The sequence below is a fragment of the Mytilus californianus genome, unplaced genomic scaffold (assembly GCF_021869535.1).
Source record: "Mytilus californianus isolate M0D057914Y unplaced genomic scaffold, xbMytCali1.0.p SCAF_1, whole genome shotgun sequence".
In the NCBI taxonomy this organism is placed as follows: domain Eukaryota; kingdom Metazoa; phylum Mollusca; class Bivalvia; order Mytilida; family Mytilidae; genus Mytilus; species Mytilus californianus.
In genome coordinates this window covers 10879135-10903815 of record NW_026262581.1, presented here as the reverse complement: position 1 = coordinate 10903815, position 24681 = coordinate 10879135, and the positions used below count along the sequence as shown (strand labels likewise).

At 31.5% G+C, this 24681-nt stretch overlaps 1 protein-coding gene across 1 annotated transcript in view; it reads right to left on the bottom strand.

The window, feature by feature from the left end:
• The window catches only part of LOC127731942 (glutamate receptor ionotropic, NMDA 3A-like), a 36242-nt gene extending 15825 nt beyond the window's left edge, over positions 1-20417 (bottom strand). Inside the window, exon 1 of the mRNA XM_052241228.1 lies at positions 20049-20417. Coding sequence (XP_052097188.1) covers positions 20049-20417 — 369 coding nt within the window. The remainder of the gene's footprint in view (positions 1-20048) is intronic.
• Between the last annotated feature and the right edge of the window lie 4264 nt (positions 20418-24681).

The window sequence follows — 24681 nt, the reverse complement described above, 5'->3', positions numbered from 1 at the left end:
ATAACTTTTGTACTATTGTAAGTGAATAAACTGACGGTGTGAATCAAAGAAATACAGACACAACTATATATAGCCAGAAAATGATCGGACAAACGCAAAAACTAATAATGAGTACCACGAATCCAACTAAACACCAGATGAAAAGTAGGTTCACCATGACTATAAGATGTCAGTATTCTCCTTGTTTTCTCCGAGAGATTTAGGAAGTGTTGATTTTAGAAAAAGAAACCACGGTTAATGAATAGGTTGACGACACGGCAATAGCCGTTCGAAGTTGACAGAGAACAAAAGCATCTCTAAAGTTCAACATATTAAAAAGGTCATCGAATTCCCAGTTTTTCTTTTAAACAAATGTAACTAATACCTTTTTGTGAATTTTGGATGAGCGAATTCCAATTTTGAAGAAACTGGTCTAACAATCTTTGCTTTATAACAGTTTTCAACGAATATTTATCAATGCAATTTTGTGTTTCCAATTTATAAATTCAAACCACAATTTTGAAATATTTTTGAAAAAAATAGAATATATTTAGTCTGCATGCTTTGGTGAGCGTTCATATGGCGATAGAGTTGTTATAATATAAAGGAAAACTTTGCTATTTTACCGGATATCAAATTTGCCCAAAGTAATACTGCTCTAACTTTTATATCTATGTCGATCGGATGGCGACCTTGTTTTCCGTACACCATATAATTTGGTGTTGAGGATTTCAGATTTAAAAGTAATTTACAGAATTTAAATAAAACTTTTCTAATATATAGGTCGAATCATTTTCGGCACTAGACAATGGTGATGGAGAACACTTTGATAGATTTTTACAAAGTTAAAAAGGTTTGCATTTGAAGACAAACATAAAATTCAGTATACAAGAAATAATATATTATTACATATTACCACATATTATTTTATTAGTTTTTAAAAATCTGTCATAGATATTCGAACCACCTTTAAGCATTGGTAAATTTGTAACATGATCACAACCATTACAAAAAGACACACACGACGCTGTCATATTGTAAAAATCTTGTAAATTTGAAAAAAGGCCTTTGTGATGGAATAAATTCATGAAAAGCCCTGCTTCTAAAGTTACATTTGTATTTAATTTTGAAAAGATGTCGTTCCGAAAATTGATTGTTTTTAATTAAATTGTTTGCCAAAAACATTAATATGTTTGGGATATCACAATAAATTAAACAATTAATGTTCTCACACAATGAATAACATGCATTTCCAGTGGCTAAACAAGTAAATTTGCTTTTAAATTATTTATTTTTGATTATTTTAATGGAATGCAAAATAAAACCCCGGAAACTGTTAAGTATACCTACGTTTAAATATTAAACATAATTTCAACTGTATAATCAGATTGACTTTAATGTTTCTGTAAACAAGTCAATAAGTAATTCTCACTAGGGATAGTAAAACCTTGGCAATTTCTAAATAAAGAACTTTTCCACTACATGTCATAGACGCTTTTCGTTACAATTTAGAACATTTTAAACAGGGATGATTTCATAACCCTCCTTCTATTGGTTCATGAATCAGTGTGGTTTGTTTAACCGAGAGAAAGCTCGCTTATGGTACTTGTATGGAAAACAATGTTGTAAAAACAAAAATAGACGTTGATGGAATCATAATGGGGTATATATAAGATGTACATTTTATGAATAATTAAACGAAGATGCTGAGTATAATACACTTGAACAGTAATCCAACGACACACAAAAAACCAACAAGAGGTAAAAAAAAACACCTATAAAAGAGGAACGAAAGATACCAGAGGGACAGTCAAACTCATAGATCGAAAACAAACTAACAACGCCATGGCCAAAAATAAAAAGACAAACAGACAAATAATAGTACAGATGACACAACATAGAAAACTGAAGACTAAGCAACACGAACCCCACCAAAAACTGGGGGTGATCTCAGGTGATCCGGAAGGGTAAGCAGATCCTGCTCCACATGTGGCACCCGTCGTGTTGCTTATGTTATTACAAATCCGGTAAATAGTCTAATTCGGTAGGTCACATTCGTGAAAAGGGAAGGGTATTGTAGTTACGACATAAGAAACATATCCGATATCATCTGTGAAACGGTTATCCCATAACGGTCAACCAACTCGTGATGGCGTCCGTAAAATTTACGAAGGGATGATTTCAACTTCACCATTTGGAACTCTTGGTTTAATAGCTTCCTTGTGAGCAGCAATCCTCTATCAAGGAAATCATGATAGGAAATACAAGCCCGGGAATATCGTATCAATTGGGAGATATATACTCCGTATGCAGGCGCTGCTGGAATGTTGCTACATAGAAATGGAAAGTTCACAATTGGGAAGCTGAAATCATCTCTTTTGTCGTTAAGTTTTGTTTCAACCGACCCTCATTGTCAATTTCTAGATGTAAGTCAAGATATGAGGCAGACTTAGCTGTATCTGTAGTATCCTTTATCTCTAGTTCGATGGGATAGTCACCAAATTTTGTATTATTTAGTGAGAGAACATCATCTATATAGCGGAACGTAAAATTATAAAGTAATAAAGTATGTCAAGCTCTAAGTTGTCCCGTTTTTATAACAGCGAAAAGAAGGATAACAAATGCTATCAAAGATCTGCCAAATTCCCGAAAAGACAAAACAATAAGATATAAAAAAATGACAATTACTGAGACGCTTACTGATCATGAATATGGACAGGGTCGTGCACATTTACCCACTGTTGGCCATTAGGTGTTTCCATAATATTTTCCTTGCAATATCATATCATTTTTCACTAGAAATTCTTTCTTTCTTTTAAATTCAATTTAAAACTATATTCTTTGAACATATTACAGGTAGATAGTAAATACTGACATAGTACGTACGCACTATAATCAAAGTAATAAAGAAAAAGTTCCATCATTATTTTGTTTTTGACTCAATGACCTTGCTGTATATTGTTAATAAAAATCCGCAATGCCAGTTGTTTGTGTTGTATGCTAATAATTACATACAGATTTTGTCTCTATGGTATACTTCTGTATTTTTTTCACTTAAACAAGTATATTTACGTATGCGAAAAATGACTTGACATATTACTTTTGATAAAGCACAGTTGGAAAATTGACATATATATGGAATTAATATTAATATGATTGATATTTATACTGACATTATTTTAGCGTTTATATTTAATACAGATTTACGGTATTGATGTTAACTTACAATTTTTGCTATATTAGTTATGACTTACAAATGAATGATATCTTTAACTTCTCTTAAGGAGATTTGATTGTAATATAATGATTTTTTTTCTCTTAATCTATGGAGTGAAATATTTCATGCATGAAACGAATGAATTAAATAATGTCCTTATATTTCTGAGGATCGTAAAAGGTTACACGTTCAAACGGTAAATAAAGGACCATTTCTTGAAAAACGAAAAAATAAAAATAAAAATGAAAATAAAAAACACAACTTGCATGTTGCTTTTTTGCCAATTTTACCGAAAAAAATTAATCTAAGCTAAAATTAAAGGCTTGATGGTTTGTAATATATATATGTAGACAGATTTTGATTTCTGTACTTAAGAAAGTTGCAAGTAATTCGTTGTACCGAAACTGTCACAGTCCCTCTAACAAATGATGTTTTTTTTAATTATCCGTTGATCCAAATAATACATAGGAGGAACAATAGGAATTACCAGTGGGATTAAGCAACAATTCTAGACAGTAAAACATAAAACAACAACCACCGACTCATCTCAATAAAGAGACTTGCAAAAATGAAAACCAAAAACGACTATTATACACTTAATCCGATTGTATCGTAATTTGTAAAGATATTTCATTTTCCCGATACTAATTAAAAAATTTATCACAAAAGACTACGATATATATTGTGTAATTTCTTTTATCTTGAAAATGATCACAAAAATCCAACTTTTTAAATTGAATCTATGAATTAATTCAGACTTGGCTTTAATTCAGACGAGTTGCTATTTCGAAGTAAACATTATCGGTTATATTAATTTCAATATGTATCTTAAGAGAATACTGAGTAATAAAATTGTTTACTGCTCCTTGTGACTGTATCAGCACATCAAGTAAAGAGCAAAGTGCTATTATGATCGCAACTCCTTTGAAGATCATCTGCACTTCTATTTATGGTGTTGTCTTCAGCTACCAATCATATGATTTAAAGGGGTGTGAAGTATACGGCTCTGAATCAGGATACAAACGCCACAAAAGAGAAATGAATCCAGATGTTGTTTTTATTTAATACTGAGAGAAGTCCTTATACACATGTTTTTTTTTCACTTGTTCATTTCATCTTTTCCATTATACCACCCCACGTTTGTTTATCCTTCCGTGGTACATGAGATCACAGCCTGGTATTTTGGTTGGGTCCGAGTTGCTCATTTTTTAGTTTTCTATGGAGTGTTTTTGTAGACTGTTGTGCGTCTTATTGTTGTATCTTGGGTATCAGCAGCCTCATTTTTGTTCAGAAAAGATTAATGTTTCTGGTTATATATGATTCGCTTTGAAATACAATATTACATAGCTAGTTTAACTTCCGTTTTTTTCAACTTATTGCTCTGACATTTTATACTCATGGATTTTAAAACTGAAATTAGATTTTATATGTTTTTAATGGACGAAGGCCTACATTCTTTCTGTGATCATTATTTTCATTGGCAATGCAGTTTTTGTCGTATGATACTAATAAAACTGATTCTATGTTCAAAAACAAAATGAAAATGGCTTTTTGTGACAACTTTATCATTTTCCTCATGTGTATGCTGGATATGATATGAATGCTTAAGGTACTTCTTATCTGGTATCATTAAAAGCTTTTCTGCATTTCCCAGATAGTAAAATTATTAAAACATGGAATTTAGTTCTGCCTTTTACTCCAGCTATTATTTTGTAAACAAAAACCAAAGAACAGAGCAATCAAAATATTACAAAAATAAACTTAATGGCAACAAGTTGGTTGGCTTAACATTTAATTGTCTTTTTGGAGTTTATTTCATGTCAAAGAAGCATGAATTTGGTAAAAGGGGTAGCCTCAAATGTTATAAAAATCTCATGAAATACCAGAACTAACAATTGTATCACGTATAACCCTTTTAAACCTGACAGATGTTTTCCACTCGTTCCATTAATTGATAACGTTTGATTTAGTCAATTTTTATGGACTTCACGGTAGGTATAGTGTCCGGCTAGGATCGTGGTTTTTCGAGTGAATCTGTCCATTTTTTCGAGTGAATCTGTCTATTTTTTTCGAGTGTAGATCGGGCTTTTTCGAGTGATAAAACATGCGATTAGGTCAATTAACTGCTAATTCGTAATCAAAATAGTCTTTTACATGACTACCCATCTTATTTTGAATACTATACATGTTTTGAGTAAAAAAGAAGCACAATTTCCTTGTATTTAACCATTAAATTCAGTGTTTCTAATTGTCCGGGTTTTTTTCGAGAGGAACTGTGAAACCGTCCGGGTTTTTTAACAGAATTTTTAATAAGAAAAAAGGAATTCTTGACTTTAAAAAATGACTTTTCTAGTTTATAAATGTAATTTAATGAATGACAATATCATATTTTCTCAATAAATCACCAAAACATATTACTACGTTGGTCCAAATTAACCATTTTCAATTTAATGCAAATTTTCTGTTCGGAAAACGTTCTACCACAACTTTCAAGTATTAAATTATAAATTATTGGATTCTTTATTACAAGGTCCTTAGAACAAAGTGCAAGGGACTCATAATCATTTCAACTTCATTTTATGGTACTTTTGTTGTCACAGTTAATAATATTTTTCGAGGTGAACCCCGGAGTTTTTATACGAGACGTATTATGGTATACCGTTGTCCGTCCGTCGTCAGCATGTCGGACAATAACTCAGAAACGCGGTAACCAATTTACATGAAACTTCGGTGAATTGTTTATATCTATTGAGGTATCCTCCCTTTAGAATTTAAAAACTTTTAGATTTTATGTTTCCGAGTTATGGGATTTTGTTAAACAAACTAGAGGCTCTAAAGAGCCTGTGTCGCTCACCTTGGTCTTTGTGCTGCAGTGCATATTAAACAAAGGACACTCTTCTATTTTAAAGACAAGAATAGAATTCATGACTAAATTCTCTGTTTTGGTGATGGTGATTGGTAGGTAGATCCTACTTTACTGAACATTCTTGCTGTCTATATATTCTATCTATAATGAACTTGGTCCATAAGTTTCAGAGGAGAAGATTTTTGTTAAAAAAAATTGCGGTGTCCATGATCCGCTATCCTTAACATTAAAATACAGTTATTAAGCAGCTCAGATTGTGATCTGTTCAACAGCAATTAAAACTCTAGACGTATAATTCCGAGCACCACGGGACAACACAATGAAAAAGTTAATGGACGACGACGACGGACAACGACGGATGCCAAGTGATGAGAAAAGCTCACTTGACCCTTTGGGGCCAGGTGAGCTAAAAAGGGATGATTTTACAATTTTCGGACAATATTTTTAAAGTGCTTTAAGGAGTTTTCATGAAACTTTAGTGACTGCTTTGTATAGATTAAGGTAACCTCCCTTTTAGTTTTTTTCATAAATTTTTGATATGACATTGAGAAATTATTTATAGGTTTCATAACGAGTGAGAATGGATATCGCTTGATATCAACTCGAGTTATTTAATTTCAATATAATAATAAACGAGCCTCCGGTGAGTTTATTATTACTATTCGAATAAAATAACGAGAGGAAATTACTTACTTACTTACTTACTTGAATTAAATAACGAGAGTTGATAACAAGCGATATCCAATACTCACAAGTTGTTAAACCTATTTGTCTTATGGTCAACACCATCACTGTGTTAAATTAAAATTTCCGTGAATCGTTGGTCTAGTGTTTTGCACACGAATTGTACATCGTCGTAACCTTTGATGGTCGTCAATGACCTAACGAATAGCCAATCGAAATACCGTAATGTCGTCTTATGATGCTGGATAAGCAAATAAAATTAACGCAGATTTTCGTATCACTTTTTCGTATCACACTTCGTGCAGTGTGATATAAGAAATGTCTATTCATGCAAGAAATATATAATAAGCCACAACCATAAGAGAATGAACTTTATTCTTTGAAAACGCGACGGGCGTATCATGCGCCCATGGCGCAGCTGTTATTATAAAACGGAGTAAGAAACCTACTGGACAGCAGAGAAGAATCAGAAAAATGCTATGTAATAAAAAATGTTCTACTAAAAGAGGTATGCCCCCGTATTCACACACATTCACAGACTTAATCCGGACTGCTCTCGAAAAAACCAGAACACATAGAAATGAATTTAGTCTCAAAATGTCGTTTTCAATGCAACAACAAGAATTTTTGTAAAGTGTCTGTATATCTAATGATATATGGATTCAATGTATACATTTCCATTGACATTAATATTGGTATGTTTATAAAAATGGCTTTATTCTGTATTTTGGAATAAAAGAATTGGAAGGCTAAATTCAACTTTTTTAACGAAAAATAATGTCGGATTGATAATATCTTTTTATCTCAAATACTAACACACCTTGTATATCCTTGTATATTAAACTTAAGCTTATATATCACGTCTTGTTAGAAAGGAAGTCTGTTTTTTTACATTTTTGATCATATTCACTCGAAAAAAAGTGGTCACACTCGAAAAAACCAAATCAAATCACTCGAAAACCACGATTGTAGCCGGACACTATACCTACCGTGGACTTCCCCTTTTTGAATATTTGCTAAACTTTTTAATGTTATTCTGAATCTTGATGGTTACTGTTAGATCATCTAAAAGATGAAATAGAAAACTCCATCTTGTAACAAAAGATCACGGCAGCATGATCGATGACTGAATAAGTATCTTAGTTATATTTTTTTCAGTAGGATCAGATAACAATTGATAAAATCATGCTTAATTGTTCCTTCAACGATAAGTATTTAGACCATGAATAAATAAAATAACATTCACAGAAAAAAGTGTATGTTCTGCTGGAGAGATTTTTATCATTAATGGAAAATGAGTTTAGCTTTAGGTCGAATAATTAACATTTATTACGACTATTTACATTTCCCTTTTGTCCATTTGCAATTTACAATAGGTACACATTCTACACCTATATTGATGGAAGGGTACAACACAGTGTAAAAGCGTTCGGCATTTTGTGAGAGCGAATATAAAAAAAAATATAAGCGGGTTTTTTTTCTATGGTATTTACTATGAAAGTTCTCATTTTCAAGTTAATAAAACTAATCGTGACTGCAAAGATCATGACTCCAAGCATATACAGTTTAAACTTAATAACAATTTCTAAATATGGATAGATTATCTTTAGATTTTCAGTAATATGAAACACAATCCATGAAATCATTACCAGAGGAATTTTAAACCTGATATTATGGATATAGATTTGTTATGCCACTAAAAATTTAAGGAGCAGATGTCTTATTAAAAAAGATACGCTCGTTCCATATATTTGTGAATATATTTGACATTTCTAAATGACAATATAAAAATCAATGCACATATAACTGTCTGGTCCATTAAGTTAATAATATCTGTCGTATCAGTAATATCAGTAATGCTTAAGGATGCTTAAGGAAGTATTTATTAAATAGTCTTCTATTTAAAAGTACATAAGAAATGGAGACACTTACTTTTTGATTACACTGGTATCTTTGATAACTGTTTTAAAACATCTATAATTTATCGAATTTTTATTTTTATCTGTTTTCTTCCATTTTTGGCGGGAAAGTATGGTAATAATTACATTTAATGTCGAAATAGAGGCTGACATACTTACAATATGAAAAAAAAGCTGCACATGTAGCGTTAGTAATAATTATAATAGTATATTTCCATTTTTCGGGCCCTTTTATAGCTGACTGTGCGGTATTGGTTTTGCTCATGGCTGAAGGTCGTATCGTGACCTATAGTCGTTAACTTCTATATTATTTGGTCACTGGTGGAGAGTTGTCTCATTGGAAATCATACCACATCTTCTTAATATTTTCATATTTGCATTGTTACAGAATCGTTTGATACGCCGTCGAAGACGGGACGTATTATGGTATACCAATGTCCGTCCGTGCGTCAACACTTCATACAATAACTCAAATTCGCCTTTGCGGTTAACGATCATTTCATGGTTATTCATTAATATGGCGTAATCACACCAGTAATTTTTTTCTTCCAAAAAAAAAACCAAGAAAAAGCATTTGTAATTTTTTTTTTTCATAACTTGCCATGAACTATATAGTTTTCATGGTTTTGTATGTATTCAAGAATGTTTTAATACTTTTTTCTTAAAATAAGTCATATCTGTTTTAATCATAGTACATTTAATCGTTATGCGAAAAACAATTTTAATTTTTTCATTAATATGTTTTTTATTCTAAAACAGACGTAACATTTTAGATATAAAGTGTGTTTGTTTACGGGAAATACGGAATGATAAATTTGTATTGTTTAGACAGACATGTATTGACGGTACAACTGAACTTAATGATGATTTATTGATTTTGCATCTGATATTAATTAGTTTGACCTCTGAAGTTTTATTTCTACAGTTGTTCATCACGTTGTTTTCATTTTACTGGATACTTTGAATATGTAAAAATTGAACTGAAATAATATAATTGATACACCTCCGATAAAAATTGAGATTTCCCAGTTCGAGAATTTTAATTAACCCAAAGGCAGCTTTGTCGAGTCGTACAGTCTTACAGGTTAGGAATGATAAGAAATTACAAATGTAATGAACCCCTAGGTATATATTGGTTATATTGGAGAAATTGTCAATTGCTAGTCTTGACATGGTATAGATACCAATTTTACTGCGCACGGTGCGCATTTCTACCATTAACTTTCAATTGTGGGTGGTTGGTTTTGAACCATTATCACCCCGTCAAACTACTCATTTGACGGCAGTCATTTCAATTCCAATTGATTTTGTAACTTATATCGTCCCTAATAGGATGTGGCTACGTATCTATACAATCCCCAGAGACGAAAGGACGTTCCTGTGTATTTATACACCCATTATAGACGAGCGAACGTCAGTATATATTTATGTATCCCGCACTGCTTTACATACCACCTCAGCAAATGTGGCCACAATGTTTCATGTGTCACTGTGTCAAGAAAGCTTTGCGCAAGCCAAAACATTTATTTGATTTAAATATCCCAATCAGTTTGAAAGTTTTTCCGCATTGCCAAATGGGCCGGCTTGTAAAAATTTACTTTTTCTGTCAAACAATTTTCTTTATAATTGATGCTGATTTTTACTATACAAATTATCCGTAGATTGCTCAGGAATAGAAATGTTTTCGTACATGAAATCAAATCAAATGTAGCGGAATGCGACTATAAATGCAAACAAGAAAACTGACTTATTGAATGTCTTTGACAATACAACATTTTATTCTAGCAGCAATTTTACTGTGCATAGGATGGGTATATATTTTACCTTTAAAGGATTGCTGCTGAATAGAAATTTTCTCGTCCTGGAATATAAAACCAAAGTAACGAAAGGGTACCCGTTGCTGTATAGAATTATACAATACTCACTTAACGTGACCCTGAATTTTCCTTATAGTTCAAAGGTTGGCGTCGTCTCTGCCCTCTCTAGAACTTTACGAAAGAAGGATTGTGTATTTATGCTTTCAATAATCATTCCTATAACATTCGAGAGAATTTTATTTATAGTGTCAACAAAACAAATTTTTTAAAATAACTGCCTCCCTTTTTGTTCTGTTTAAAATGACATATGAATTAAAAATTAGGAGATGTGATGATTGCCAATGAGACAATTATCTACCAGAGACCAAGGAACCAGGATGTAAACAATTATAGTCTTCAACAATGAGCAAACCCCATTTTGTATAGTAAGCTATAACATGATGTGTCATACATTTTACCTGTTGCATCCGGTTCAAAACTTCATGTATTTTAAAGGGAAACGAGAAATGTGAACAGTTAACTGTTTGATGACGGACGACGGACAGCGTAATTGCTATAACGTTACATGCATGGTAAACGACACACAGGCCAAACCGTAATATACCAGTCCTAGATCCGAAAATATGTCTGTTACATGCAGGTACTCTTAAACACATTCAAGATTGCTTCGGACTTTTAGCACTGGTGAAAGGACCAGCAATGTGTTCAATCAATTTTCTTCATTCTTATTCTCTTTCAACATTATTTATATCAATACGATTTCTCCCAACTTCTATCATTTTATATGTTGATTGCTTATAATTTAAAGACATTCTATTTACATATTAGTTGTAGACCTGTCAAATGAAGAAGCAATGTTTACTGGAAATTGATTAATTTTCTTTGTAACTTCCACTCATTAATTAATTCAAATAAATCTTAAGAGCCTTTAAAGTAACAAACTTTATTACCTTTCCTTTGTACTTAATCTTTTAACATTCTTCATTGACATTTCAATTTATTCTGATTATTTTTTTTTTTAATCTTTAATAATTATGCACCTGAAGAGTACAGTGTAAATTCCTTTGGTTTTATATACATTTTTCCCCAGAAAAAAAAACCCATAGACAACACTGAATAAATAGAGTATTTTTAATTCAGCTTTAATTGTATTCTACTAAAAGTCTTGTAAAAAATAGTATCTTGGAATGATAATGCATAATATACCATTTCATTATAATCGACGTACAAGCTATGTCTCTGTATAAATGCCATAAAGAGGCAAGATCACTTTAGAACATTGTCGATTTCAGTGGGTTGGATTGACGTTAAATGTCCAGTGGCAAATATTATATAAATGTCAGTACGGAACATGTTAATGTGATGTCGATATGAATCCTGCCTTTTACTAGACCGACACACATAGCTGACTTGCTAGTTCACAAGGTAACAGTTCCAAAGAAGACAATTCACCTTACCCGGGAACATTTTTTTTTACTCCGGGCCGACCTTGCAGTCTTACTCCTAAATACCAGCTTCGATGAGAGTTGATTGCACATACCCGACCTTTCATAGATTATTTGTTCAATCCAAAGTTGTTTACTGATTTAAATTTTAATTTTACAAACCACATGCTTTTCGTATATTCTTTTTTTGTAGAATTTGCTTATACTATTATCTATGAAAAGTATGTTGATGTTAAATGAAACGTTAATTGAGACGTCAATGGTTATCCATATTTCAGGCTGTGTTTTAACGTGAATTTTGCAAACGCTTGCAGTACATGTAATATAAATAATACAAGTTATTTTTCGAACATTTCAATGTTTAATGAAGAATTGATTCCTATTTTATTTCAAAAATTAATTCCATGAAACATTTAAACAAAATTAAAACCCAGTTCCAGCAGCGACTGCAATATATAACGGAAAAGGTCATTTCAACAATAATTTCTGATTATATCAACTCAATAAAAGTGATAGGTTCATCCTCAAGCTTAATGAGTATTTGATTGGAAATATGATGCGTGGTTAGGTGGGTAAATATGATGCAATATTCGTGGTAAGGTGAGGTTCTGATTAATCGAAACCTTTAATTACTCAAGAAAATAACCTAAACCGCTAAAAATGTGTAAAAACTGTCAAGGGCATTTACTCCTATATGTATAGGAATTTCGGTCAATTTGTTTTAAGAAGTCCTTATTTTTCCTGTTTATCTAAAACGCAAACTATTGGTATCAAGGACAATAATAACACCTATCATTAGATTCATCTGAAATCTGTATATATATATCTTGAAAGTGTGAGCTTTTTTGTTTTGTAAGAATTTTTTTTTTATCTATAACGGTTTTTTTTTTTAGGTCGATAGACTTTCAAACGTTCATCTTATCCGTATGTTCGTTTTTAGTCATGACGGCCATTGACCAAGTTTGGTTGCTATTTCTGGTAGATTCAGAGGAGAAGATTTTTGTAAATGTTAACAGACGAAGGATGTCAATTGATGGCAATAGCTCACAAAATGAGCTTTATGCAGGTGCGAGGTACAAACTGAAAAGGTTTTTTTTTTAAATATTTATTTCCTTGATTTAAAGTCTATATGACCAAAAATAATTTTTGAATCTTTCATTTCACCTTATTCACTCATTCCAAACCCCAAACCTTTTAATTTCAGTGTTATATTTCTGGATTAGTATCTTGTTATGTTCTATATGTATTTTAAGACCCGTCGACCTTTTCCTGTATAAGTGATTATACATTGACTGATTATTTACATCAATGGCCCATCAGAAGTTTTAATTTATTAATCGATTGCCTTACATGCTATACGATTGCATTGATAAGAACATTCGTCACATCACGCACAGAATGTAGTAAAGGTTATATTTAATACTGGCATTCAGTGATATTCATTTTATTGTGTAACTGGATTACTCAGTGTGATATTTATTTATCTCTTTGGTATGCAAGATTGATAAGTAACTTGTTATTATTTACACAAGCTGAAACATTATTCAGATCCGGTTTGATGCCATCTATAATTGTTTTCGTGTTATTGATTGATAATCCGTGTTTTCAAAATCAGATTTTTTTCGTCTTTCATGGTTCGAGAAGAAACTGTTTTTACTAAGTATCATATTATCAGTGACGTAATAATTTATGCTTTGATTTTCGTAAAGTACTGTTACAAGTGAAACCGAGCATTGTATCTGACGGAGATACTTACTTTATAATGAGCCATCTTACGTCCGTCAGATTTCACAAGTACATTTAGGTCGTAAAATAAAATAAAGTACATGTATGATGTCTATTTCAGTGCGCACAACGCGTGATCTGGAATAACTTTCATCACGTACGCTCGAGTCAAACGTTTTGAACGATAAATATATAAAACGTATTGCAGCATGAAAACAAAAGTACAAAGTCAAGACATCTACGGTCGATTACGCCTGCAGACAATTAAGTGCGCAAACCTTTGATTTTGTCCAAAGAAACGTGGATACCAATAAAAGGTTGTCATAACTTTGTCAACACTCAATAAGTCCTCGTCATATTTCACATTAACCATAATACCAAGCTTACGTATGCCAGGCTTGCACCTCGTACAGTGATTTCTGAATGTAAACCTTTTCTTTCTTATTTTTTTCTTTTTATTGGGGGTCCCTATTTTTTTATTCGGTAATGATAGAATTTTAGTCAATATTCTAAAATTTTCAACTAATGAATAGTTTTTTTAACTTTTAAGAATTTATTGTCTTTTTAAAAGAAAGTCTGCATTTTTACTGAAAAAAGTATCATATTTAAATGAAACAAAAATCTCGACATTTTTTCATCAGGTGTAACCATAAAAATCCCGTATAACTGAATAATTTAATATTCTATAGTCAACTGGATGTAAAGAACTTTTTTCAATACGAGACCTGGCTATCTGTGCCAAAAACGAGATAATTCCTTCATACAGACAACTTTAATAGTTTCACTTCTTTTCGGGACAAGTGCAGATAGAGCTATACATATAGACACATGTCTATTGTTGATGTCTTTTCGGTTTTGAGCGTTGATGTGCTGTTTTATTGACGCATCTCCTTTTATTCATAACTAAAGTAAGCGTTACAGACTTACAAAAATACCAAGAACTAGATTACTAGAAAAAACCACATTGAAGATGTTATGAAAGATACTGTTAACAAAATATCAAAGCGAAACAATACAAATATTCTATTAAATCAGTTTAAACATTCATGACAAATAATATGTTTAAAACCTACATACATACACCAACAATACTGTAGAAAAAAGGATCTCATAGCAATAAAAAGAAAATAACTTCCGGGTTGAATGCCCATTGTTTCTTCCTTACACAAAGAACCATTATAGAGCAACAAAACATAAAAGGGTGCAAACAACATTGAAAAAGAAGTCTCGGTCTACGGAAAAGTTTACAACCTTAATTTTAGAAAACCTCTTTATAGTATATGGTAGCGGCAATAAGTTAAATTAGGCATTAAGCTTAAATCCTAGGCAATAAGCTAACACCTAGGCATTAAGCTTAAATCCTAGTCAATAAGCTAACACCTAGGCATTAAGCTTAAATCCTAGGCAATAAGCTAACACCTAGGCATTAAGCTTAAATCCTAGGCAATAAGCTAACACTTAGGCATTAAGTTATTGCCTGAAATTTTCAGGCATTAAGCTTTTTTCCTGAAATTTGTTGATGATTATTCAAACTATTGCCAAACATCATTTCAGGCAATAGGTGAATTTTGAGATTTTTGTTTTATCTTCCAAGTGCATGTACATTCGGTGAAATATTCTTGTTGTAAATTATATTCCAAATATTAATATACATTAATTTAACAGACTTTCAAATTTTAGTATTTTTCCATATTCATAACATAATAAACTTGTATTTCTTTGTGGTAATGCAAAAATTAATATGTTTCAAGTGATTGTAATCTAATGATAGGAGGGGTGATTGAAGATTCTATCTGTAAATTATTTAAAGAAAATTCCCATTCTACTGGTCGAGCTGGTTTTGGTCTGTTCAAAAGTAGACAAATATAGATATGAATTTTTGCTCACATCATCTTTCCATTGATTTTATTGGATATGTAAAAAAATTACTGTTAAACATTTTGTTAAATATCCCCTGGCTATCTTGTCTTTTTCACTTCTTAACCGGGTTTATTATCATTTATGAGACATGCTACTGAAGACAAAATTCTTGAATCTTTGTGGTCTAAAGGAGTTAAGGCAATAAGGCCCTTATTTGGCCCAAATATTGGTGCACATTGAAAAGTTACTATACATGTTCTCCAATATGTCTAAACTACACTATGGTATAAGGTGTTCCGAAAAATAATAATTTTTTTTTACATTTTACGATTTACCATGGCAACAAACCATGACCAAATTTGTGTATTTTGTAAAATTTCTTGATTTCCTTGTTTTATATCAATTTTTAAGTATATATTAGATTAGGAAAGTATGTGCGCACCAAAGAAACAACTTTATATTTGGTGAGATTTTGTTAGTAGTAGTTATAAAGCTTCTCTTAAATTATGTTGTTGTTTCTTGGCCGAGCACGATGTTTCCACATGGGAAATAACGATGGAAAACTGCATAAATTCTGCAGTTTTATTTGTTTTAATGACGTAATTGTGAAGTCATAACATCAAAAATCTTACGTATTTCATTTATATTTCTTGATTTCAAGTATTTCCAAACATTATGTGCAAATCTAAATGGTTCCCATGAAACATTATTTTCTTGGACCAAAACAAGACCTTAATGTTCCTACTCACGGAAAACAAGGAACATATACTCAAGAGAGTACATAGTCTTTTGACAAAGATAAAACTTTTAACTTTTAGAATCCCCAGAAAAAATGGCAGCTATAGACTACTACAATTAAAAAATGTATGACATTTTTACCATTTGAGGCTTTACAAGGTTGATAGGTAAAGTATAGGAGAATGACGAGGAAAATTTCAAAATTTATGTTTTTCTAGAGGAGTTGTACGGTACTTTGGAAAAGGCAGATAAACAGGTCATGGCGGCAGAGTCTGAATGATTTAAACAACTTAACAATGACTATGCAAATATTTCTCGTGATTCCATCGAACAATTTCTTTCACTTTGTTAAAATTGTAACATGAAGAAAAAGTATTTAGGGAAGGGAGTAATAGTGAAACCCATTTTACCCAAAGAGTTCAACAGTAGTGGACAGGTTGATTTAATAAATTTCCAATCAAACCCAGATGAAAGCTTTAAATTTCTTTGTGGTTTTCACACATACCGCATTATGATTCTTTGACAAGTTGATTTTCATTGTGTTCTTTATCGGTCTCAAGAACTGGTCTCTAGCTAGAATGATCGCTAGGAATTGGTCGCTAGCTTGAGTCTGGTATTTCTTATGGTGTACCAAAATGAGATAACAAAAGTTTGTAACATTAGATTTCTTACGTCAAAATGTGCTTCTGAGGTGATTTTATTTAATTGATGTTTTCACAATTTTTAGTGCGCTCCATTAAATGCAAAGTGACAATGGTCGTGATTTGGTTATATCCGAGTTAAGATTAAAGTGGCCAGAACTAGTGACCTTATTTCAGGTCGCTGACATTTTAAACGTCTGTTTTTATCATGTTATTATGTCCCAAATGTATTTTAACTTTGAATAAATGTCTTTTTTTTTACTCGCATTTACATTTTAGGCATTAACTCATTTGGCAAGATTTAAACTTAAAGCCTAGGATATAAGAATAATGCCAAACATCATTTAGACAATAGACTTACTGACTAGGCGTTAGCTTATTGCCTAGGATTTAAGCTTAATGCCTAATTTCACTTATTGCCGCTAACTTATCTCCTTTTTAATCAATTCAACAGGCCCATAAAACAGCCACTTATCAACACGTTATGTAATTTATACCACTGCTTATTCCATAGTGACATTTAAGATGTGCATTCTCTGACGCAAAAGAAATGAAACAATAATATTAGTAAACAATAAAGAAAGAAAAATAACGCATAAAAGTTCTGTACAGCCGTGAATAACAGATTATTATAAAACATGAATAAAATAAATTAAGTAACTAAGTTCAAACTTCATTGGATTTACTTTAGAGAGTTTTTAAATGTTCTTGCTTCTGTCCCTGCTAAACCTACAATGTGTGTTGATATTGATGATGTTCTTTAAGCATAAAATGGGATTCACTAATGTGTATTCAATGTTTACCTTTCATAAAGTTAAAAGTTTTTTTTCGTATTTTAAACAAGCATACTTTTCAAATATCAAAGAAATGAAAAAAAAACCTATTCTAGTAACATTTTAAAAAATGCATGCAATTTTAAGTAAGGCTTATCGTGCTTTTTATCTTGACAGTTACTGTTAAGCCGAAACCACAGATGAGTAAACAATACTTAAATCTTGTTTATTCCATATGAAAAATCACGGTAATTGGACATTTATATTGCTCAATGTATAAAGAAGGAGCATGCAAAATTCGGGAAATAATATTGTCCTGTATGGCAAATATTTAAAATAACACAATAGCAACGTTAAAGATAATTTCAAAATTATGATGAAAACTAGAATGTTGCATGCATGGTACAAAACGGATCAACTCAAAAGTACCACACATGCCTCTTACGATATTTCTTCTGGTTTGGATGGAACGTTTGGTTTTATATACACTGGTATTAAACTGATGATAGTAACGTACGTTTCTAAATCATGACGACGCCGAAAAACCAAAAAAATATTCGTAATATTCACCTTATCTTCTATCATGCCAGGATAAAAAAAAAAGACAAGCATGCATCTTATTCGATAAATGTATTTATCATAAAAACTGTGAAAGGCGTGACTTTAGGCAATCGAAAAACAATATTGAAGTTGCTGCAAAAAGAAAACAGAAGAATGAAAAATGAAAAATGAAAGAAAAATATAAGAGGCAGTGGCAGATCCAGAACTTTCTTTTTCTCGGATTTGTTTTTTGAAAGCGTCTACATATTGAGATTTTTTGTGATATTTTTATGATTCAAATTTTAAAAGTCAATTCGTGTTGAATAATATACGTAAATTATAATTTTTTGTTCTTTTTTTTATATTGGCCATGTTCCCGTTACAGCAATGACAACTAATGATAACCCTCAAGACAAAATAGCTTAAAAAATATTGTTGAGGTTACTCAATTTGAGTATGTAGGGTTTATCTTTTGACATATCTTATTAGGATAGTTGCGAAAACCAGGCCCATGAACATCAAATTCTATGTCCAAATGTTCTTTGAATTGAAAACGTGTTTATAAACTTTTTTCTTATTGTACTACGTTACTATCCTCTATGGACCTCTTTCGTTTCGTACAAGTTACATTACTGTCATCTTTACTATTTTTTAAAAGTAGTTTTGATACTTAAAAGTGAAGTTTAGACTTAACCTATGGTATTACGCCAACATAGATTTTATTATAGCCTGCTTAGCTTTTAGACGACTAAGTCATCGTGCGCACGTTGGACTATTTTCCTTTTACCAAATAAAATAACATTTTGACACTTTGAAATCTTCTTAATTGTTTCCCCTTATTTTTAAGCAATGAAATGACCTGATTTTAACAAGAATGATAGTTATATTGACAATTAAGTTCAAGGTGGCAATATTATGTAGATAATATCTAAAGCGTTTTTTTACTACAATCAAAAAATGCTAATGAGATTAATAATCTTACAGAATTGCAATAACTGAATAGTAATCGTTTTTTTACGTTTTTGATCCAGTGCAATGAATACTGGATTGTATAATATTAATAGAAAATCAGAGTTGTGCATAGGCATTTGTAAATACGATTTTACACTTCTTGAGGCCACACATAGTTTACCTGAAATTTATAGAATAAAGATTGAATTTAAATAGCTGTCTCATTGATTTTCCTTGCCTGATTTCAATTTACTAATGAGAATTGACAAATGAATATAATGATTTAGACGTCCTGATTTAGACAATCTTTCTATATTTGTGTCCTTTAAATGAATTATGTACTTTTATGGAAATAGTTATAATTTTTTTAAAGCATAGTTTGGGTTCATTTCAGTTTTACTATAACTATGGTGAAGACTATTTCAATTTCGTTTAAATTCAAAAGAAATAATTCTATTTGAGTCCTAGATTTTAACCCACTTAGTTGATTTTGTTTACTTCATTTATCAATATTTGAATTATTAGATATTTTAAATGCTTTCTTCAATTTGAATTCACGTTATGATCTTTTTAAATATAAAACAATGAAATGCATTCAAATAGTATGAACTGTATCAAACATTGAATATGAAATTTGAATAGAATACTTAAAGATGCAAATGAAAACTTTTTTTATTCTTCATTTTATATGTTTTATTCAACAACAAACTGTGAAGTCAAATTGTTGTATTTCTTATTTTTTTATTTAATGTATTTTGTATTACTTTTTAACTTAATTATACCCATTTAATGTACAAACGAAGCAGTTTCTAGCCATGATAAAGATAGTCTGTACACTTTCTTCGTATTCAGGATGGTTGGATGCCTATAGTATGCAAATTCTAAGTACTTACATTGTTGTGCCACTGTGAAGTGGTGTACAGGAATATAGGTATGTGGTAGGTTGTGGCTACAACTGCAGCGGCATTAGTGGTCACGTCATCTCCAAAAACCACAAATATATTCCAGAAGTCATCACTAACGTTAAATTGCTGATAATTTAACAGCAAATCACTAGTTCCATTGTTAATTTTTATAGGAAATATTACATTGTCAATAGATTCTGATCTTTGATAAGTTTTCTCGTAGGTACTCACTTGTTTAGCACAAAGGTTATATAATGATTCATCACAGATAACACTTAATCGTATTTGTTTTCCATAGGAAATAATTATTGTAACACTGATTAAAATGTAAGACACAACCAAAGTTAAATTACTCATTATTCATATTCTTCAAATGATAAAAATGTTTTCGTATCATATTTCTCATACTTTCGACAAATTACTGGTAATCAATGACATTAATCCTACAATTATATGGTAAATATTGTGTGAAAAGTCCTATTAGTTCCATAAACACAGTCCTGTGTCTGTTGTGCAATTAAATGAAGCGATTACCAGGTGATTTTTACCTGCAATACGGCATCAAATCAATATCCGGTTGTAGTGCAAGGTAGACAGGTCCAGACTGAAGTTTAGATATTCTATTAATGGGTACTTGTGAAACTCCTTGATTGATGACCCGATGGTAGTTACTATTCTTTATCGAACAAGAGATGAGTATCAATTGACGAAGCATTTCTCGCCAATCAGAGGCTGTCAATACATCATAACATCAGTAAGCACATCTATTCATTCCACTAGCTACTAAAAGCTTTGCTTGGACAAGAACACTGATAAACGTAAAATGCAATGTTTGTATAGTTTCCCATTATGCCAATCAGCGTAAGCATTCAGACTCAGTAAATGATATTTTACCATTCTTTGTACAAAGGTGTTTAATTATTGTAATTGAAAAATCTTATCAGTTATGATATGTCCCGTGCAATATCTTGAAAGCTGAAGCGAGGAAATTGCTTAGTTTAGTCTTATATCGTATAACAATAGACTTGGATATACAGACTTGAAAGCATCTCTATAACGTAACAAAGATGTTCATTATATTTATAGGAAATTTTGTTTCACTTTAACATAACATTCTCTTGACTGTGATATCGAAATGTTATAAAAATTTAGTGATCCCCATTTTAATCAACCCTTTTTAACACCAATGACCTGTCAATTTTTCAAACAGTTTACTTTAGAAGCGTTTTTTTTTTATAGATTTTGCAAGCTATAACGGTGACTGACACCTGTTGGTAATGTCTCGTTCCTTTTTTAGTTCATGCGATTCCTTCGCATTTTGCTTTGTATCTTTTACACCTCTTGGGGTCACAAATAGTTTACCTGAAATTTATGGAATAAAGATTGAATTTAAATATTAGAATAAGAATATGTGATATAATTGCCAATTAGACAACACATTTAAATAGCTGTTTACTTTATTCCTCTACTGTAAATAACTTATGAATTGAAAATTTAAAGACAAAATTTTATAACTTATGTCACGTGGTTACTTGGCAAATAGTACCATCAGGAACTTAAAGACAACCAACAGCAGTACCGAACAATGCCAGTAAAACAAAAGTATGATACATATTTCTGCACAAGACACGTTTTTTTTAACATATTTCAGGTTTCCATGACTGACACCAAAAGTTTGGAAAGCAGAAAATTTTAAATATACAAAGGTAATAAAAAAACTTGAAAAACAAACAGCATAAACTTGCAAAAGAGCATAAAGCTTCAAAAGAGCCTAAACAGAACATCCAATACTGTTCAAAGATAACTTTACATAAAGGATATGTAACCTTAATTTACGTACTCTTACCTAATTCGTAAATTTGATATTTACAGACATGTACATCATTCAATGATGCCAGAACCTATGATCAGTGGTACCAACCAAGGGATAGTACAGTTTTTAATAAAGTTTTCTTTAAATCAATGCTCTTCAGTTTTGTATTTTATATGTCAATTTAACTTTTTTGATTAGAACATCACCGATGAGTCTTTTGTAGACGAACCGCGCGTCTAGCGTACAAAATTATCAGCATGGTATCTTTGAAGATTTATTTTTACATGTGTACTCATTATTCATTAAAAATTCATATAATTTCACAGGTAAACATTTTAACCAATCCAAAGCTTGTTGTTATTAACGCTACATTTGCATGTACTGAGTTATAAATAATCACTTAGGGGGACAATATACATGTATGTACTAAACACATGATGATTTATTTGTTTTTGTACTATGTTTGATAGGCCAGACGACACTCATGCTTTTTATTTTGGCCTAATAAAATTCGGAATTCTCGATATATCAGTTTTTATTTATTGATTCTTAACAGTTGGTCTTTCGCAAAAAAAGTTTTCATGTCTGTTTTCTAGGATTTGTCGTCAATATGAATCTTGCTAATTAAATTTTATTTCTTGCTTTTCAAATATTAACGTGAAATAACCTTTTTTTGTGCTGTCTTGCCGTTAAGTGTTCGATCTATCAATGCTTTGCGTAATGTTTTCAGAGTTGAAAAAGACTACGATATTCGATATCAAAACTCATCAAAAATACTTGGATTATATTTTAGTGTGCCTGTTGCTCGTTTCGTAACCATGTTGAAGAGTATTGCAAACCAAAAATTCGTAAAATGTTTTAATTCTAGCCAAGGCCATCTATGCTTAGACATATAAAACCTGAGTGAAATTACCGAACGCATCAATGATACTTCATGTTAGGTCAGGAGCGCTGATTACTGGACTTTTGATACCTTTGACGCAAAACGTCAACCGGCAGTGTATTGTCCCAGTGGTTGTAAAAAAAAACTCATCACAGATACCAGACTTACATAAGATTCATCAGTGGCACTCGAATGAAACCGGTTGAAAGCTCAATCATTTACAAGATTGTATGCATTAAGAACAAAAATTCCAACGTTATCCCAAAAGCTATTAATGACTGGAGATAAAAAAGCGTAAGTGTTGCGATGATTTTAACATTTTAAGTACAGTTTATATACGAAAATGAAAGAGTTAATGGTATTGTATTCCGCAAAGTAGTACGGACTACTGCGTGCTGACTACTGGGTTGGTGATACCCACATGATGGCTTCGACCCAGATGGTGAAAAAACTCACTAAAGATACAACGTTTATAATATAAGTATAATATAAAAATAAGGAGATGTGGTAGGATTGCCAATGAGACAACTATCATCCAAAGTTCAAATGAAGTGGATGTACTAGTAAGCAATTATAGGCAACGGTAAGGCCTTCAACAATGAGAAAATACCCTTACAGTATAATCGGATATAAAAGGCCCCGACATGAAACAATTCAAATGAGAAAACTAACCGCCTAACTCACACATCGTTGTAAATATAATTGAATTTTATGCGACTGTCATACAAGTGACAGGTTTAGCTAGCTATAAAACCATGTTTAATCCACCATTTTCTACATAAGAAAATGCCTGTACCAAGTCAGGAATATAACAGTTGTTATCCATTCGTTTGATGTGTTTGAGCTTTTGATTTTTGCCATTCGCTTAAGGACTTTCCGTTTAGAATTTTCCTCGGAGTTCGATATTTTTGTTATTTTACTTTTTTATAACAAAACAATTTACGAAAAACAAATATGACAGACACGAACTAACGACAACCACTTAACTACAGGTTCCTGACTTTGGACAGGCACATAAAGAATATAGCGGGGTTAAACATGCATGTGAGCTCTCAACCCTCCACTAACCTGGGACATTGGTGGAACAGAACAACATAAGGACAAACTATAAAAATCAGTTGAAAAGAGTTTCATTCATCAGATCGATACAAAGCAGAAAAACATCTAACAAAAACACATTCAAGAGGTAGCAGTGTATTTATACATCCATCACAACACAAAAGACACAAAGTACATATATGAGAGTACTCGCAATTACTGACAGCTAGTTCAAAGCCAATAACAACTAATAAAAAAATCATGTATCCAAAACTAAAATATCGATCAGTACACATCCAACATCCAATGGATTTTGTATAAAAACGTCATTAACAGTCAGAGAAAAACATGACCTTGGGCGATGCCAAAATATAGGTAACGACAGATTGTAGTACCGTGACTGTGCATAAGTGTAGAACAATAATATTTAGTATGATTTTAAATTATTGATCACAAAATCAATATTTCTATCAATAAAACAATATTAAAAGATCTAATTACAGCGTTGAATTGGTAACATTTTAGAATAAGTTTATTTAAAGGATTGATAAGTCTACATAACTCCTAAGACTCATCTATAACACTGGTATCAAATACAGTTTCCGGTGAGCCTGAGATTTTGTCGGGGTTCGTGTTGCCCAGTTTTTAGTTTTCTATGTTGTATTTTGTATATTGTTGTTTGTCTTTTGTTCGTTTATCATTTTTACAAAGATGGCTAGGAGGGAATCCGAAGTTATGCTATGGTGTAGAATTCACGGACTACTTTTTGGTTTTTAAAACACATTACCGAAAAAACTTACGCTTACACAAACTTATCGCTGGGTTTAACTATGTCTTATTTGCTATGAAATCAGGATACTTCAAAATGATTGCACTTCTGATAAAGT